This window comes from Colletotrichum tamarilloi, assembly GCF_030869305.1.
Source record: "Colletotrichum tamarilloi strain Tom-12 chromosome Unknown Scaffold_12.1, whole genome shotgun sequence".
Taxonomy (NCBI): domain Eukaryota; kingdom Fungi; phylum Ascomycota; class Sordariomycetes; order Glomerellales; family Glomerellaceae; genus Colletotrichum; species Colletotrichum tamarilloi.
The window spans coordinates 611958-630463 of record NW_026849395.1 but is presented as its reverse complement, the minus strand read 5'-3'; the positions used below and the strand labels follow the sequence as shown (position 1 = coordinate 630463).

The following is an 18506-nucleotide window of genomic DNA, read 5'->3' as shown; positions in this document are numbered from 1 at the left end:
TAAGTTAGTAATTTATAGCCCTTAGTTCGCTCCTTTATTTAATACTTTTTTAAAATTTAGTACGCGTTATATAAAGTATACTATGTAAAACTATTTTTATAAAGATATAGTAAGTACTTAGCGCTATTACTATTTTATTATTTTTTTTATATATTAGTTAATAGTGTTTTAAGTTCTTAAGTTTATAGAATTTATAGTACGAACTTTTTAGAATATCGCTCTTATTTTAAATAATAACGTTTACGATTTAAAGGTTTATTATTTTATTATTATTTTATTATTATTACTATTTAAGTTATTAATATTATTTTATAGCTCTAATAGATTTATAAAATTACTATTAATAATATATAAAGGGTACTTAAGCGTACTAATAAAAAGGCCCGTTCTACCCTCGTTATTAATAATAATAATAATAAAGTAGCTATAAGCTCCTCTTATACTACGTTTTTATCCTATAATAATACGATAATTATATTATTATATACTATTTATAACGAGGTGCGCTATTTAAATAATATTTTAGAAATAGTATAGTTACCCTACTTATATCCTATGTTTATAACTAATTATTTATAGATTTATTAATAATAAAATAACTACTTTTTTTTTAATAATCCCGAGGATAAGGATAAGGGCGGCCTCTCTACGTATAAAAGTAGTCCTCTCGTAAGTCCTAAGGATTAAAAAAGTTATATTAAAATTAGTACGTTTATACTACTTAGTTATAACTATATAGCCCCTTTTTTTTATTATTAATAGCTAGTTCGCTATATTATTAAGCTTATTAAGAGCTAGGGCGCGCTACTTAATTAAAACTCGTTTTTTATATATTTTAATTAACGCTACGTTTTTAATATACTTAGCTAGCTCTTACGTATTTTTATTATTATTATATCCTTTTTATTTAATTAGGTATTATCGCTTTTTTTTTAGCCCTTTATATTATATAATATTTTCTATTTTATAAAATAGCTCCCTATTTATATCCTTAATAAGTAAGGGCTTCTAAGGGGCTTTTTTATAATATTAATATAGCTTAAGTAGGAATATATAAAATATATTATATATTTTATACTACGTTAGTACGTTTAGTTAATAAATAATTCCTACTATTCTAATTATTAATTTAACTTTAAATAGTTTTAAATACTTATTAGCTAACTTTTAACTAAGGCGCTATTTTTTAATATTCTTTCTTAATAATAATACTTAATTACTTATTTTATATAATATATTTATTTTAACTTTATTAGCTTATTATTTATATATTTTACGTATTTTTTATATAAAAAGTCGTAGAGCTTTTTAGTTAGTTTATAATTAAGCTATACGCTCCTTAATTAAAATATTTTATATACTATTTTAAGTCCTCGTTAAGATTAATATAGAATAAGTAGGTAGGAACCTAAGTAGGGCCTTAGTAAGCGCCTTATAGATTACTAAGTACTAGGCGTTATTATATATAAACTTAGTTAAGTAAAGACGCTATACTTAATCTAATTAGTCCTAGGTATAAAAGTAATAAAAGTACTATTTTAAATATTAGTTTTACTATTCTATTTAACTATCCGTTTATAAGTAGAATACGGTATTAAAATACCTCTTTATTATTAAAAAGTAATAAAAATAAGTTTAAAATTTATTTATAAATAACGAGCCCCTATTAGAGACGATCCCTTTAGGTATTTTAAACTTTATATAGTAGTTTTTTTCCGGCTTTATAAGCGCAAAAGATCGACCTTAACGGGATTACGTTTTTAAAAGAAATTATATAATATAGTATACTTTTTAACTATATAATACGTATAATATACCCTAAGTACGCGCTTAATATAATATAATAATTTTAATACGAAAACTACTATATAATTTAGAATAAGTAAGTTACCGCAATAGCGCTAGCTAAAAAGGTTAATAATAAAGGTCGGCCGTAATAATTAGCTATAATAGTCGGCTATAATAATTAAAAGCGGCCTTTCTTAACCGCAGAGGTTCTAAATTTTAATAATAATATAGAGGTTTCTAAAGAAAGGGCTAAATAGGTTAATATTTACTACTTTTTTACTATACTAGAGCTTATAAAGATTCTTTCTATTTTCATCACTTTTAATATCGCCCAAAGCTCCATTTAAACTAAACAAATCTACTAAATAAATCCACTAAATAAACCTATTAATATATAAACTACTACCTAGATAGCTAGTTAGATAACTAGTTAAGAGGTTAGCTAATTAAAATACCACCTTAACGAGAACTTACTTTACTAAAAATACTCATTAATAAGTCTACCCCTCTCGGGCTGGGCGCCCTCGGCTAGCTCGACGCTATAACTATTATAGCTAACGTAAGTATACTTAAGAAGTAATAAAGTACTTTTTAGTAGTATAAAATCCGGCTAAGTAATAGTACGAATACCGTAAATAGCCGGGCTAATATAGATATTAAAATCCAGTATATTAACGCTAACTTAAAAATTATATTTTATAAAACTAAAAATCCCTCTAATATAAGCTATATTATAAATATAAAAGAATATATAAGGGGCCCCCTAACTTTTAATAAAAAGGAGTATATAATATAGGATTTAGCTACTTATGCGGATTAATACTAAGAAGTTTTATATATATTAAAGTAAGTATAGCTCGCCCTTTAGATAGCTAAAACTTAAAAAACTACGGAGGAAGGTCGGGAGCTATTTTAATTAATAGTTAAGTATAGAGCGTAATATACCTAGTTTTCCCTAATACGTAATATATAGTACGGCCCCGGCGGATTACTCCGTCGGGGGGATTCTAAACTTTATAAAAATCTTTATAAATAAAAGGTTTATAAATCCCTAAGCTATAAGGGTTATCTTTATAATAATATAAATACTATATTTTATAAATTAGTTTATTATAATAAGTATTATGTTATAGGGGTGCCTCTTAATTAGTATAGTTAATATAAGTAAGCCTATAATAAAGTTTAGTAATATTTTTTACTATAGCTTAACTAGGGTAAGTAGGGGGCATAATAAGTTATACGGTTTATAATAACGAAGCTTTATTTACTAATATATTATATAAGTATTAATATAACTTTTTATATTCCTATTTACTCTATTTTAATAATAATAGTATTTTAGTAGTATTATTATCCACTTTATATTATAATATCCTATTATAAATATATTATAATATACTTTAATAACCTCTCTCTTTAGCCCCTTATATAGTAATATATAAATATAGTTATTATAATATAATAACCTTTTTAAGTTATATACTTAGCTTTATTATTACTTTTTTCTAACTAAGCGAGGTTATTAGTTCTTTTTAATCTATTACTTATTTTTTATAAAAGCGTTCTTTTATTAAGTAGCCCGTAGTTAATTTATTATTAATAACCCCTCTTTATTAAATATTATTTTAAGTATTTTTATTATATTAGAGTTTTATAAAACGAGTAGTTTATAATTTATAGTTTTAATAATAAGCTTAAATAGCTCCCTAAGTATTATATTATAACTCTAATACCCTAGGCTCGTAGCCCCGTTATACCTCTCGAAGTACTCTTTAGAGCTCCCTCGAGCCGGAGCTCTTAACCTCTTTATTTACTTTTTTATATTATTACTAGTTTTATTTTTAAAATACTTATTATCCTTTTTACTTAGGAGCTATTTTTATAGCTCGCTTTTATATACTTTATTATTATAATTTTAAAAAGTTTTTATATATTTTTAACGTTATATAAGTTTTTTTTTATTTTTAATAATAGCTCCTCTATTTTATTATCGTTACTATTTTTATTATAGTTAGGTTTTTATAATAGTTTATTTACTAAGTTTTTAATACTTAGTTTAAATTTAATTTTAATATTAAACGCTACGAGTTTATTTAGTTAGTATAGCTATTTTCTATTTAACTTGTTTTTAATATTTAAGAACTATAAGTTAAAATAGTTTATAAATACTACGACCTAATTTTAGCTATAAGCGAGGTAGTATTATTAATTTTTTAGTATATTTATAATAACTAATAACTCCGTATTTTTTATATTATAATAGCTCTTTATATTTATTAATTTCCTTAACTTATAAATAATTAAGTACTAATTACTCTTAAATAATTACGTAATTACTAAGCTAATAGCTCGAGCTAAAGCGTTTATTTATAATTACGTAAGTAAGGTAGGGTTAAAATATTATAATATTAATATATTAATAAATATTATTAATAATCTCTTAAACAATTTTATAATAAATATTAGTAATTTTAACTATCCTAGCTTTACTTTTTTTAATAAGTTTATTAGAAGTATAGTTATTTTAGTATAGTTATTAATAAATTTATAATAAAACCCCGTAAATTTAAAGAATATTTATATATTTTTAACGCTCTTTAGAAGTAGTTAATTTATTATAGCTTTAATACGCGCGGGTTTTATTTTTATACTTTTATTAAATATAATATACCTTAAGAATCCTATACGTAATATATAAAACTCGTATTTATTACCATTTAAATATAGGTTTTATTATTATAGTTTTTATAATATATTACGTATATACTCTTTATACATTACGTAGTTATTATTATATATTAAGATATTATCTAGCTATATAATATAAATAGTATTAACTAGGCTATTTAGAACGTTATTAATATATGCTTAGAAAGTTGCGGGTGCGTTAGTTAGCCCAAAAGGTATAATTAGGTATTTAAACTATCCGTATTTAATATAAAAAGCTATTTTTTACTTATTACCCTTAGCTATATATATATAGTAATATACGTTTTTAAAGTCTAGCTTTATAAAAATAGAGGTATTAAATAGTTTATTTAATATCTCTCTAATTAATAATAATAGCGTTCTATTTTTCTATATAATTTTATTAATTACTCTATAATTAACATAAAGTTATAACTCCCCTTTTTTCTTAAGTATAAAAAGGATAGGTACTCTAACTAGGCTTATAAAAGGGCATATTTAGCCCTTAGCTTTTATTTTTATTAAATAGTTTTATAAAATCTCGAGCTTATAGTTTAATAATAAGTAAATAAGTCCCTAGGGGATAGGTATAGTATTATTTAGTTTAATATAATAGTTATATAATACTTTATTTAGTAATAAAATAACCTTTTTTTTAAAAAAATAAATTATTAAAATCTTAGTATTATAGCTTTTAATCCTTAGTTATGCTCGTTAATACTACGTCGTTATTTATAACTAAATTAATTATAATATGCGCGAGTATTATTAAAACTAAGTTATTTAATAACCCCTATTTTAAAGTATTTAAGTAAATATATCGTTTATAAATTAAATATTATTATTTCTTTTATTTCTAATTAATTAATAAGTTAACGTCCTTTAACTAGGGAAAACTAAAGATAAGTATTAGTACCGTAATATTAGTTATTATAAAGCGATATAGCTATATCTTTATTACGTTATTATTATTAGTAATTCGAAGTTATAAGTAATAGCTCTTTAATATCTCTATCTATTTACTCTTAATATTTATTAATTATAATAATAAGTAAATTTATAAATTAGTATTAAAATTATTAAGTAGCTTAATACTAACTACGTTCCTTTTTATTCCCGAATTAATAAGGGCGCTTAGCTTTTTTTATACGTAGTTTAAGTATATATAAGTTAAGATATCTAAGCGCTACTCTTATTAATTACTAGCTACCCTTTTTATTAAAATAGTATTTAAGTTTATTATTAATCCGCGCTACTTAGTTAGAGCGAGGTCTAATTAATAACTAGTAGCCTTATATTTCTTTTAATTATATTTATAATATATAATACTAAAGTAGCTATTAGCAAAGTACTTAGTTTTATTATAATTATAGTATTACTAATATTATTCTCGTAGTTATAAGTAATCTTTTATAATATAACTAGTTTTTTTATAATTATAATACGTAGTATTTTTATTAAGCGAGTTATAGTATATTCTTTATATAGTTAGCTTATTAATACCCCGGTATTTCCTTATTAGTTTATTTAAGTTTAAGTTAAAATATTACCTAAGGGACGTTCGTAAGCTCCTTATTAATAATAAAGATTATTTAATACGTTTTATTAACGATATTAACTATAAGTAAGTTTATAAAAGCTTTATTTATAATACTATTACGAGGCATAGTTCGGGCCGTAGCTTATTTATTAATATAGAGATTTTTTATTTTTTTATTAAGATATATTTTAGTTTTATTTCGAGCTTATTAATATAATTAATAAATTTATTAACCCTCTTTTTTTAGCTTTATAAAGTACTATTTAGTTATATACTCGCTACTATTTTTTAATTAATAAGATTAAATAAGTTATTTTATAAAAAGGTCTTTAGTTCTTTTTATATAACTCGGTTTATTATAAACCTAGGGACCTTTTTATAATTAAAAATATAGTATATTTAAGAGGTTTTTATACTACTACTTAGGTAATTAACTATATATACTATTTTATTACGGTTTATTTTTATTTATTAAGCCTATAGGTTAAAATAATAATAATAATTAAATAAGAAGCTCTATAAGTCCTATACTAATTTATTAATATATAATAAATTAAAAAGGAATAGCGGCTTAAATATAAATATTCTATTTATAATACTTATTTAAGTTAAAAAAGAGCTAGTAAATAGAGGCTTAAGTAATATAAACTTATTATTTTATTATTATTTAAGTAGCGCTTTAAATATAACTTTATTTATTAAACTATCCTTAGTTTAGGGGTTTACGTTTTTATTTATATTAAAATTAATATTCGAGGCTATTATAATTAAAACTATAGCTCTTAATATAGGGGCTAAGCTACTTAAAAAGCTTTATAAACGTTCTAAATTTACTTATTTTTTACGTAATAATTATTTATATATTACTATAAAAATTTCTTTTTTTAATTATTATTTTTATTTTTATAATTTTATTAGTTTATTATTTATTATTTAGTTTAGGTATTAATAAGTAAGGGTAAGAGGTTTATTATTTTATTTAAAATTTATTAATATTTTTAATAATACGGTCTTTTTATATTATTATTACGTAGTTCGTTTTATTATACTCCGTTTTTATATTATTTATTAAAAAAGAGGCGATTTTAAGGGGTTTAATAAAAACAAGTTATCCTTTTTTTATTATTATAATACTAATTATACTCTTTTATTACGTTTCGTTTTTATTAGTATTTTAAGTTCTTAGCCTAGTCCTTTTTATAAATAAAAATTTTAAATTATTAATAAATATGTAATATAAAAAAGAAGTTTATAAAAACTAATTATTATTAAGGTTAAAAAGATAAATTATTAAAATTTACCCTTTTCTCAAAGTATATTACTAGCGCTTTATATATACTTAAGCTGCTCCTTTGTTACTTAGTCCCCCTCCTTATGCCCCTTGAGCTATCCCTTAACCGACGGGGTCTAACTAGTGAGGCCTGACATGTGGGCTCAATGGTGTATTAGTTACGCGAACCTTTCGGACTTCGCACGTTGAGTTTATGGTCAATGCCATTCTCATCCACAATCGCTGGCAATTGGCGGAAAATCATAGGCATCACATTCGAGCAACTCCAATCTGGAGGAATACTGATCCAGGTTTCATCGGCATTGCGGTGCAGCGGCATGTTGTTCGGGACTTGTTATCCAAGTTGGCTCTCTTTATGCCGAGCAGCATGATCGATCTCGAACCAGAACATTCCTATCGGCTGACCTCATGGAACTCGCGTGAAATTAAAGAGAATCTCGTGCCATCTTCCTGCCTGCGGTACTTCGTAAAAGATCTGTTGAAAGCCTCTTCGTACGGACTCTAAAATCTCTAAACGGCAAATTGTGAGCGATGTTCTCTTCCACACGGTGGCTTCTATTTTTTCCGTGTGACATAGAGACGCCCAAGATTTAGGAAAGTGTACCTCTGGCTCAATATTGAGTTCGAAGCTCCCATGTTACTATCGACGCTCGGTCGCAATAGCAGAAACATGATTTGAGTTCAGTCTACGTAGCCGTGCGGCAAGCGGCAACGTGGGAAACTCGTTTCCGCCCCCATCATTAACGAATGACACTATGGTTCGCTCAGTAATCACCCCCATGAGGAAAGCCAAGTCGCGCATCTTGAGTCATTTGGCATCTTGACTTTTTGGCACATTCCCGCCGACCCTCTACCAAATGAATACAGACTGCAGTGGAATAAGGATCAATAGACTGCGACCCCTTAAGACCCCATTGCTCGCCATGGTCTCAGGAACAGAACCTCATATGTTACACGTTCTGTAAGACCGGTATTGCTGGTACATACCAAAAGAGACGATGAAGTTGATGTAGCATGAACTCAGATATTACAACATCAATCCAGTATGACCAAACTGAATTTCACTTCATTTAGAACGTTTCCGCTAGTATTTGCCAGGGTATCCAAGGTAACTAAGAACGCCACGAGTCACGATACAAATCCTGCAAGGGATGACCCGAGACGATGTTTTCTAGACAACAAGTGAATGAGTCTCGTCATAAAGCTGTCAAACTTGACCGTGCGCGTGCTTGCGACGGGTTTGATGCTTCATCAACGATAGCGACTGTCACAGTTTAGGTAGATGTACTTCTACCTTAGAAGAGTCTTCGAATCGGCCGAGCATCGGCGGTCATGCAAGACAAGTAAGATTACGGGCCGACTTGTAATCTAGTCAATTGGATGTCGGTTGCCCTTTAAGTGTGCAAAATCCACCCTGTTCATCTCAACTTGATACACCAAGTCATGCGTGTGATTTACTTCAAGCTGAAGCTGTCGACAGAAAAAAACGTTAAAGTATAGTTACGAGACTTGAAGAATAGTTGCAAGCATCGAAGCTCGAACTGCTCACTATTTTCCACAACGGAGAGAGCTTGCCTAGGTGACTAAAGTGCCTTGAGAAAAACAAGTCGCCTATGGGTCTCAGGGAGCGGCGGTGTAAGAGATAAGTTCGCAAGTCTCTACCAGTTGTAGTTGTCTCTTGTCGCGTATTTTGATTTTCCGCGCTGGTATGACCAGTTTTTCTGCCGACCCAACTTCAACTTCCATTCCCTTACACGTAGACCCCAGGGAGAGCAAAGGTCTAAAGCTCCGTCAAGCTACCAAAATTGCTATTTTCCTGGACTCAACTGGCTGTTTTTGCTGAGTCCTCGCCGGTAAGACTCAGCCTCTGTTACTCGGTGTGGTGAGCCCTTCCTGCCCCACTTTCTTTCTATCTACCGTCGCCATCCATGTCAAAACTCCACCCCACACCTCGTGGACTCATCAAAAATCCCTTCCCGGCCCCGGCTTCACATCGAGTTCACCACTCCATCCTCATTCGCCCTGATGGTCTAGCGGTATGATTCTCCCTTAGGGTGCATCTTCGGATACAACCATTTGGGAGAGGTCCCAGGTTCGAATCCTGGTTAGGGCCCAATGCTTTTGATTTTCACAATTTCACGACATCGACGATCTCATTTCGCCTCTTTTTTGTCCTGATTAGCCGCCATAGACCTTAGAAGTCAGCTATGAACGGCCTGACAGTAGATGAAACCTGACGAGACATATCGCTCTGTCCTTACATGAAGGTTCAAGGCTCGCTAACGTGGATTCGGCTCTGAGAGCTGGAATGAAAGGAAGATAGATACATGATAACAATTCGAATTCATTGACTGGAGTCCTGCGGTGCTTGATGATCATCAACTTCACTTTACCGCAACTGCGCAGGTAAAATGCGGAATAATCAGCGGTGGTGGACCTTGGGATCTTCCAAACTTCAATAGTCCCGGTCAGCTAGTAGTTCGCAGTGAGTGTTGTCTCAGGCCTAAATACTCGACGGCCTAATAGTACCAGTGGTGAGCGTTGCTCAGCCGACGTTCCACTATGATGTTGAGCGGTGGGGAGTCAATTTGGAGATATTGGTGACTGAAGAAGCTACTGGAAAAACAAAACCAAGGAGGCTCTCAAGGCAAATGCCTTCAAGGTCGGCTTTGATTAGGATGATATCAATGTAATGTTGACCAATCAGTAGTAACCTCATGTGATATCAAGCATCGAGCACATCAAGACACCGGCGTGTGCAGTCAGGGAATAAAGAGACTAGGCTCATTGGATATCGCATTCCCGTACTGGACTTCCTGTTGGATTGCATCTACAAACTCATCTTCGTTATGAAAAGACCAGAGCACATCAGGCCATGTATCTACCCCGCCCGCTGTACGCGGCTCAACTCGGAAATCCCTTGACGCAACGGTGACTTGGCTCTCAAAAACGAGATATCGAATGCTTCGGTGCCTGGCACGTCAATGTCTTGCTCGGCGCGCTGAATGTGGAGAGTGGTTCGGCCCGTTATCCGCAGATGATTCTCTTAATGGAATCCGATTCGCTGATGGTATCGAACCGCATGAGTGCATCTTTCCAGTTGTAGATCAGCCTAACGCCCACTGGACGATTTTGCCTTTTCGAGCAAGCTGCCGTTGCATTCATGCTACAATTCAGGCGTGATCTGATGCCTCCATCCAGAGACTTCTCGGACTGCCGATGACATCTTCCATCGTTGTCGTAAACCCCGCTCATTCCCTGATCCACGTAGATGGCTGGATATAAACCCCCCTTATCTGTGCAAATAATCTCCATATCACACACGTCATCATTTTATCTCTGTTCGAAGCAGAATTCTTACGACAACATCCCATCGCAGAGTTGAGTTGTAAGTATGGCTCAGCCTATCGAGGTCGATGCCCTCGTCGTGGGGGCAGGATTCGGCGGCATCTACGTGACATACAGCCTAACCCGCATGCAACCGCGCATGAAAGTCCAAACTATCGAAATGGCCAGCGACGTCGGAGGCACATGGTACTGGAATAGATATCCCGGTGCCATGAGCGATACAGAAAGCTACCTGTATCGTTACTCCTGGGACAAGGACGATCTGCAAACGTACCCCTTGTCGCACCATTACGTCTACCAGCCCGAGATCCTGAAATATCTAGAACATGTTGTGGCGAAGCACGACTTGCGAAAGTACATGTCGTTCAACTGTCAGATGCAGTCGGCGACGTGGGACGACAGTCTACATCGCTGGCGGATCGAGTGCTCCTCGATAGGGACCAGCTCCGAAAGAATCGTGTATCATGCTCGATACCTCATCAACTCGCTTGGCGTACTTTCCAAGGCGAATTATCCAGACATTCCCGGCTTGAAAGATTACCAGGGTACCGCGTGTCATACAGCAAAGTGGGATGATACCATCGACCTAAAGGGAAAGAGAGTCGGCATAATCGGGAGCGGTTCCACCGGCGTGCAAGTTATGACAGCAATCGCACCTATCGTGGGTCAACTCACTCTCTTCCAACGACGAGCGCAATACTCGGTGCCCAGTGGCCAGGGGCCAGTCGACCCCAGCTATCGACAGAACATCAACGCAAACTACGACAAGATCTGGGACAACGTCTGGTCCTCGAGAATGGGATTCGGGGTCCCAGAAGTAACCCGCAAAGCGACCGAAGCGATGCCCGAAGAGAGAAAGCAGGCCTTTGAGGAAGTCTGGTCCCAGGGAAACGGGTTCCGCTTCATGTTCAGCGCCTTTGGCGACATCGTCACCAACGAAGAAGCCAACGAGGCCGCCTGTGACTTCATACGCGGCAAAATCGACGAGATTGTCATAGACCCTCGTAAAGCGCAGATTTTGAAACCTCGGGAGGCGTATGCGAGACGACCGCTCTGCGATTTTGGATACTACCAAATCTTCAACCGCGATAACGTTGACGTGGTGGACCTCCAGGCGAACGGCATCAGACGTCTGGTTCCTCAAGGGGTTGAGTTGGCCGACGGGACCGTCCACGAGGTCGATGTGCTCATTTTCGCCACGGGTTTCGAGGCAGTCGACGGCAGCTACACGAGGATCCATGTGACGGGTCGAAATGGCACGTTAAAAGACCATTGGGGTGATGGAGCTACGACCTTCGGCGCCGTTGCTTGCGCTGGCTTCCCCAACATGTTTCTCGTTTCTGGGCCTCAGAGCCCTTTCGCCAATTTCCCCCCCATCGTGGAGTTAGAGGTCAACTTCATCATGTCGATTATACAGCACGCCGAAGGCTCGCCCTTAGAATTAGAGCGAATAGAAGGTGAGGGGGCCGGTAGCTTGGGCGAAGAAGCATTCCATACACGTAGCCCAAGGAGGCGGATGATCATGGAGGCCAAGGGGCAAGCCGAGTCAGGCTGGGTAGAGCTGTGTAACAGCATGCTGAAGGGGTCTCTATTCGCCAAGACTCCCAGTTGGATTTTGAGCCAGAACATTCCCGGGAAGAAGACCAACACTAACTTCTTCTTTGGCGGGCTGCGACCGTATCTAAAGTTTGTTGATGAAGAGGTCTCTGCAGGGTTTCCTGGATTTCACCACTTAGTAGCGCATGGAGATGCCGTTGCCCACTTGTGAGCTGGCATGATGCTATTGATTCCACGTAGTCTTTGAGAGCATATAGCATATTGGTAAACATATACTGACCATATGGCCTGAACTTTAATGGTCCTTTTTCATGTTGCCATGGTTGTCATCAGGTGGCCAAGGTAGACCATGAACTATGTCTCGACATTAGGTGGGATAGGTTCAATGTTTCCTCAAGGATGGTAAGATCACTGGAAGATCTGTATGCGAAAGTATGGATATCTACGAGCAATATCAGATATTTCTCCATTCTACAGCACCGGTTCGCTCGCACTCGATGAGGACAGCCGCCGAGTGGCCTCTAGTGAAGTCACCCGGGAACTGAGCAGCAATCTACAGGGCAGTACTTACTTTATTGGCCAATGCCGTGCCAAGGGATGCAAAAGCAAGAGGCCGCCAGGTCCAGGTTTCCACGTTCGTTCACTGTCTTATTCTTCGAAACAATTATCGAGATCAACAATGAGGCACGAAGTAGGACGCGTTCCTTTGTTCTGGCTCAAGAAGGTTCGTCACACTTGGGGACAGTGTTCTGGCTGCTTGGATAGGGACGGAATTGATACGCGCTAGAAATCCGCGATTCCATAAGTGCAACTAAGCAGAGTCACATCTCATGCAATTCCCCAAATCGTAGTTACCTAAGATGAAACACCGTCAAATAGGGTAAGGTCTAATGGTCCATTTGGAAATTTGTGCTGGTTACATGGTTGCCGGCGCATAACGCGGACCAATCCATTCATACACTTCTCGTACCTCTCTCTTACCAAAGCCCAAGACTTGCGCATCCCAGTCCCCATAGACTCCTCATCAATCTCCTCAACCGTAGCCCATCGATGTCGCGCGTGCGACGAGACGAGGTCTTCAGAGCAATCTACCTCGAAGAGATGCACATGCATCGTAAGCTTCAGGTGAGAAAACAACCACGGCACACTGCCCAGCTCCCCGGCATGTTTCAGCTTCCACTTCTTGTTTCCAACACCGTTGATGAGTCCCGATACATATCCTTGAGCGTCCTTCTTCCGCGACGTCGCGGTGTTGCCGCTAGTAGACGGCAGCGTGTGGCTGGGTAACTCCCATAGCCCGGCGAGGAGTCCCTTCTCCGGGCGCCTGTGTATTAGGAATCGCCCGTCGTCGCTGCACCGAACTGCGCAGACCAGGGCCTCTTCCTCTCTAACTGCTTTCTTGACCACCTTGAGGGGGAACTTTCGAGCGTGTTCCGCGACGATTTCTAGTGTTCTTGCATCGATTTGTGCAACCTTGGGCTGCGCTTCCTCCTCTTCCTCCTTCTTTTTGGCTGTCTTTGAGGTGAAGAAGGCGGATAACGTCGCCTGCTTTGGCCCCGGTTGCGTCTTTACGCCCTTCTTAGCCCCCTTTGCCGGCTTCCGCTTGCGCGACTCCGCTTCGGAATCTTCCTCAGAGAGCGTGTTCTCGTCTGCGGCTTCTTCAAAGGGTTCGCAATTCGAGCATAGGTCCTCAATGTCCTCGACCTTTTCAGCCCCCTTCCTCGACTTCTTGGCTGCGATTTGAAGGCCCTCTGCGTACGCTCGGCACGTAGAGGTTACTGGACACTCGCCGCAGTTTGGCTTTGGCGTGCAGACGGTGCTTCCGAGTTCCATCAAGGCCTGGCCCCACCGTCCAGGACGATCACTCAGCGGCGCCTTCTCAGAAAGCTCAGCGTCATCTTCGTTAGACCCATCCTTCGCAACGGCCTTGACGAGCGCATCCGCAGCTGCCCAGAGCAAATCAATGACAGCCTTGTCCGTCTTGGCATTCCCATACAGCCCTAACTGCCTGCTCAGCACGCGAAGCACATTCCCATCAACCATGGGCGCCGCCTCACCAAACACAATAGCAGCGACGGCACCGGCCGTGTACCGACCCACGCCCGGGACTTTGGCCTCGAGCTCGGCCGTGTCGGAGGGCATCAAACCCCGCCAGGCCGGGTCCGCGACGACCAGCTTTGCGGCCTCGTGGATCCTCGTGGCGCGGCTGTAGTAGCCCAGCCCGCGCCAGGCGCTCAGCACGTCCTCGGGCTCGGCGGCCGCGAGGTCGTGGATCGTGGGCCAGCGGGCCATCCATCTGTTCCAGTAGTCGATCACCACGGCGACGCGGGTCTGCTGGAGCATGATTTCGCTGATCCAGACTTCGTAGGCGCGCTTTTCGAGGGCGCTGCGGAGGTCGGCGGCGTCGTTTGGCGAAGTCTTTGCAGGGTCGATCCAGGGTTTGCGCCAGGGCATACCGCGGGTTGTGCTGATGGAGTCGAACCAGCCGAGGAGAGCATCGCGCCCGCACCGGCCTGGTTGGCCATCTAGGAGGAGAGGGCGGTGGTACGAGGTGGCATGCGTCCTTGATGCGGCGGGCGAGCAGCAGGCATCCTGCGTCGCCGGCTGCTGCTGGGGTGGACCAAAGAGGCGCGCATGGAGTTTTGCGGTGTCTGCTTTTCGAGCTTTGGGGTTCTTCTCGACCTTGCGCCTCTTTGGCGGCGGCTCAATAACGTCCTTCACATCGTCGCCTTCGTCGTCTTGAAGAGTTGGGTTGAAGTCTTCTTCTGACGCGTCCTTGGATGCCGGGGGTGATACAGGTGCACACTTTTTGGTGGCTACCGAGCGTGATCTAGACGTCGGCTTCTTGGTTTCTACATCTGGCTCGCTGTCGACTTGCGCCAAGATCCTCCTGGCTGCTGCGAGTGAACTTTGTCGACGGACTAGACGACGTTGAATCATGGTGATGTTTGGGAGACGCGACGAGAAGACGCGTCGTGGAGTAAAGTGGTCCGAATTTCACTTCAGGTACATTTGACGGGTGAATAGCAAATAATTAGCGTCGATTCAGGGACGCGTTTGCTGCAATTCAGATCGCAGCGGACAGTCAGGGTCCTGAAGCGCCGCAACTCAGGCACAGACCACTGCAATCCAAGATGCACGCAAGACGCGGTTTTTGTTATGGACAGCATATTAAGTAACGGCAAATTCTAACACTGAACATCTACAACGTCCAAGAGACGCATCATGGAGCTTCGACTTCGGTCCTAACATCCGCATAATCAGCAAAAGGAACATTATGAGTAGGAAGCAAAAGATTCAGGTCCTACCAGGATTCGAACCTGGGCCTACGGAAGGATCTAATCATATTTCAATCAGAATCCGACGTCCTAACCAACTAGACTATAGGACCAGCTTCACGATGATTCTTGATGACGTTGCCGCCGAATCCCGCCGTCCATGGCAGCCCACTGCCGTGTCGTGAACGACCAGCGAGGTTTGAATACCGCCATTCGAGCAGCTGGGGACGTGAAGCTTCGGTCCAGGTAACTTGAAGGGTGGTACAGTCTCGTGATGACCCTTCACTGGCTCAGCTTGCCTTGGGGTTGGACTCCCTAGCTGCATCTGCCAGACAAACCGGCCATCGTGCCTCACTCTGTCCAGCCATCGCCAGCGCAGGTCATCCAGTTCACTCCAACGAGCTTCAGACCATGCTTATCCGCGAACTTAGCAGGCTTCCATGAGCGCCTCTGAACAAATTCCTCTCCGCCGACATCCTCCTTCTTGAGATCCAGTCCTTGGGGTTCCCGGTAGAGCAGGAAGAGGTACCTGTGCGGCTTTGAGCTACAAGGTAAGGCAGAGTCAGCAAGGTCACTTTTAAAGGCTGCCCAAATCATTGAGACTGTCTGTCGACTCACTCGTCCTTGGGTCCGGGTCCGAGAAACTCAGTCAACGCCGGCTTCGTCTGCGCAACGACCGCGCCCCCACTGAGCGGCTGCAGCCCGGGTAGGACCCAATGGCGCCAGAACGCAAACTGCGGGTTGTCCGGGGTGGGCGCGTCCGGGTCTGTCAGGAAGAGGGTGTACGAGGCACCGGATTCGGCTCCCTCCTCGGCCGCGAACGAGATGCTGGGTGCAAGCTTGCACTCGCCCGCGCGGAAGAAGTTGCCCACATCGACGGCCTTATCCGCGAACGAGACCTCGAGCTTGATCGTCGGCTTAAACCCCTCTGGTATCAGTACCGCCGCTGAGCCCGGGACGAGCTTGGCTTGCTCGAGCGTGCTGGTGAGCTTTTGCGCGTGGTCGGAGAGTGACATTGTTGCGAGGGAGAGAGAAAAGATGGCTCAAATGGATTGATGTAAAGTCAACTTGGAAGGTGAGATCGCATTCTTGAAGGATGTTTTGAATGATCGCCTGCGGGCGATATTAGCCCGAAGACATGATGCGTGATGACCTACGCGGGGTTGAGCGTGGGATGAGGGGAATTGACGCCAGTGGTGGAAAATTGGTGGCGTAGCTGCACGAAGGGTCTTGGCAGATGTAGAGGTTCTCGTTGTAACATATGTCAAGTTTGGCTGCGAAAGAGATATCCACGGGTCAAATCTGCTGCCGTGGGAGTTTGGTGGTTGCAATGGTGAAGATGATAGTCTCGTGAAATTGGACGTAGTCGCAGAGACAAGTCAAAAGAACCACCATGGTTGATAGTAATATGAAGCCTTGTGCGCTCCATGATCGACCAGCCAGGAGCAGCCTTTACGTCTTTTTCTACATCATGCACGAAGTAGAACGAGAGTAAGAAACACGGTCGAGTTCGATTTCTCATCAACATAGCTATTCTAGAACCCAGCCCTCCATTCGAGGGGAAATCACCAAGATCCATGAGATTAGTGAATTGGATAAAACCACTAACAATTGTTCATCAAGAAAGGCTCTTCCCAGTGGGGGAGTTTGGTGCGAAGCGTAACTTCTCGTACATCTTAGATCTCCGCAATCCGGAACTTTTCCCATGAGACGATCTGAAGAGCTAGGGCAAATCCACCTCAAAAGTTCGCTCTTTTTCGCCCCTTTTTTTCTCTTTCTATTCCTGCCTACCTACGCCTCTTGTACCGCGACCACTATGGCGATAGGAGCGAGCTGGGGCAGAAGCTCGGGCCAAGTGCGGCGTTGAGAGCAGTCTTCCTACTACTAGCCCTACAAACCCTGGAACCGTCATCCAATCATATCTCATATCCCCGATGGCACAATTGGCTAGCGCGTCAGACTGTTAATCTGGAGGTTGGTGGTTCGAGCCCACCTCGGGGAGTTACAGCGGTTAGATTCCGCCTAGACGTGAGAGACTTTCCTTTTTGCTTTTGCGCCTTTCCCGTTCCTTCTTCCTCTTACGGTTATACCTAGGAAGCCGGAGTTTTCAACGATGTTTCTCTTGTATCCATCCGGCGAGCAATCACGGGCCAGCTTTGCCCTCCGGCGGGTCCACAAATACCTATTAGGCTGTTTTTGCTTTGCCGCTTTATAGATATGTGATCCGTTTTCTAGGCGGCAACAGTAAGCAATCAGACTTCCCGCAGAGGTAACAAAAACCTGATTTCGGAAGACTTTAAACTCGTTCCTGGCAGCTTCTACGGAACTTTCCAGAGACCGCCATACAGACAGCCCGATGATAGGCAAAAGGTGTCAATTGACTCTTACTTGCCATAACACTTGGGATCAATGACCCCGAGCCGGAGCGGAATCCGAGGTGCATTGCCTAAAGCAAAAACGATCGTGAGGGGTCAGTCGGGTGGGCGGCGTAATCGCTTGGACCCCATGACAGCTCGAGCAAGTTCTATGGACCAGGACCGCAAGACATGGAACGAAAAGAAGGTGATCGTTCCGGATGTTCCGCTCCAAGTGGTGATGGTTGATAGTGCTAGAATGCATCCCTCTTCTAGGTTTCTTCTCTCGAATACTCGCATTTACTTCCCGTCCGAGGTTGGGCTGCTCGGAAAGACTCTCTGCAAGCGCCCGCCAGCTAGCGTCTTGGACGTCAGTCGAGTCGATGGTGATGAGGCCTCTTAAATCGAGGAACAGATGGAAACTTTCGAAGCTGGTAGAATAAGCTTTGATCGAGAACGGACAAAGTTGGGGGCGCCGGCTGGCAATGTAAGGCTGCTTGCGCATGATGTTGAGACGGACTTTCTCTGCGCTGAGTAAGGTCGTAGAAGCTTGTTGCTGTAGAGCGAGCGGGATCTCTAGGTCAGACTAGACGTGTTTGTAGACGAGAAACTCCCATAGCAAAAACGATATGGACTCTAGGGGCAAGAGCTGAGCATTTGTA

At 39.9% G+C, this 18506-nt stretch overlaps 4 protein-coding genes across 4 annotated transcripts; 2 read left to right on the top strand and 2 right to left on the bottom strand.

The window, feature by feature from the left end:
• Nucleotides 1-10701: 10701 nt before the first annotated feature.
• On the top strand, nt 10702-12423 carry CTAM01_05002 (uncharacterized protein; the record flags this gene model as incomplete). The annotated part of the gene is made up of 1 exon (XM_060521032.1): nt 10702-12423. One exon carries the CDS (start codon nt 10702-10704, stop codon nt 12421-12423), a length of 1722 nt encoding a protein of 573 aa, XP_060384401.1.
• A 243-nt stretch (nt 12424-12666) lies between these two features.
• Nucleotides 12667-15152, bottom strand: CTAM01_05001 (A/G-specific adenine glycosylase; the record flags this gene model as incomplete). The annotated part of the gene is made up of 2 exons (XM_060521031.1): nt 12667-12765; nt 13194-15152. 2 exons carry the CDS (start codon nt 15150-15152, stop codon nt 12667-12669), a joined length of 2058 nt encoding a protein of 685 aa, XP_060384400.1.
• Nucleotides 15153-15841: 689 nt separating this feature from the next.
• Nucleotides 15842-16506, bottom strand: CTAM01_05000 (phosphatidylethanolamine-binding protein; the record flags this gene model as incomplete). Its single annotated transcript, XM_060521030.1, has 2 exons — nt 15842-16034; nt 16109-16506. The coding sequence occupies 2 exons, from the start codon at nt 16504-16506 to the stop codon at nt 15842-15844; spliced, it is 591 nt and encodes a 196-aa protein (XP_060384399.1).
• Nucleotides 16507-18016: 1510 nt separating this feature from the next.
• CTAM01_04999 (uncharacterized protein) lies at nt 18017-18247 on the top strand (the record flags this gene model as incomplete). The annotated part of the gene is made up of 1 exon (XM_060521029.1): nt 18017-18247. One exon carries the CDS (start codon nt 18017-18019, stop codon nt 18245-18247), a length of 231 nt encoding a protein of 76 aa, XP_060384398.1.
• Nucleotides 18248-18506: the final 259 nt, after the last annotated feature.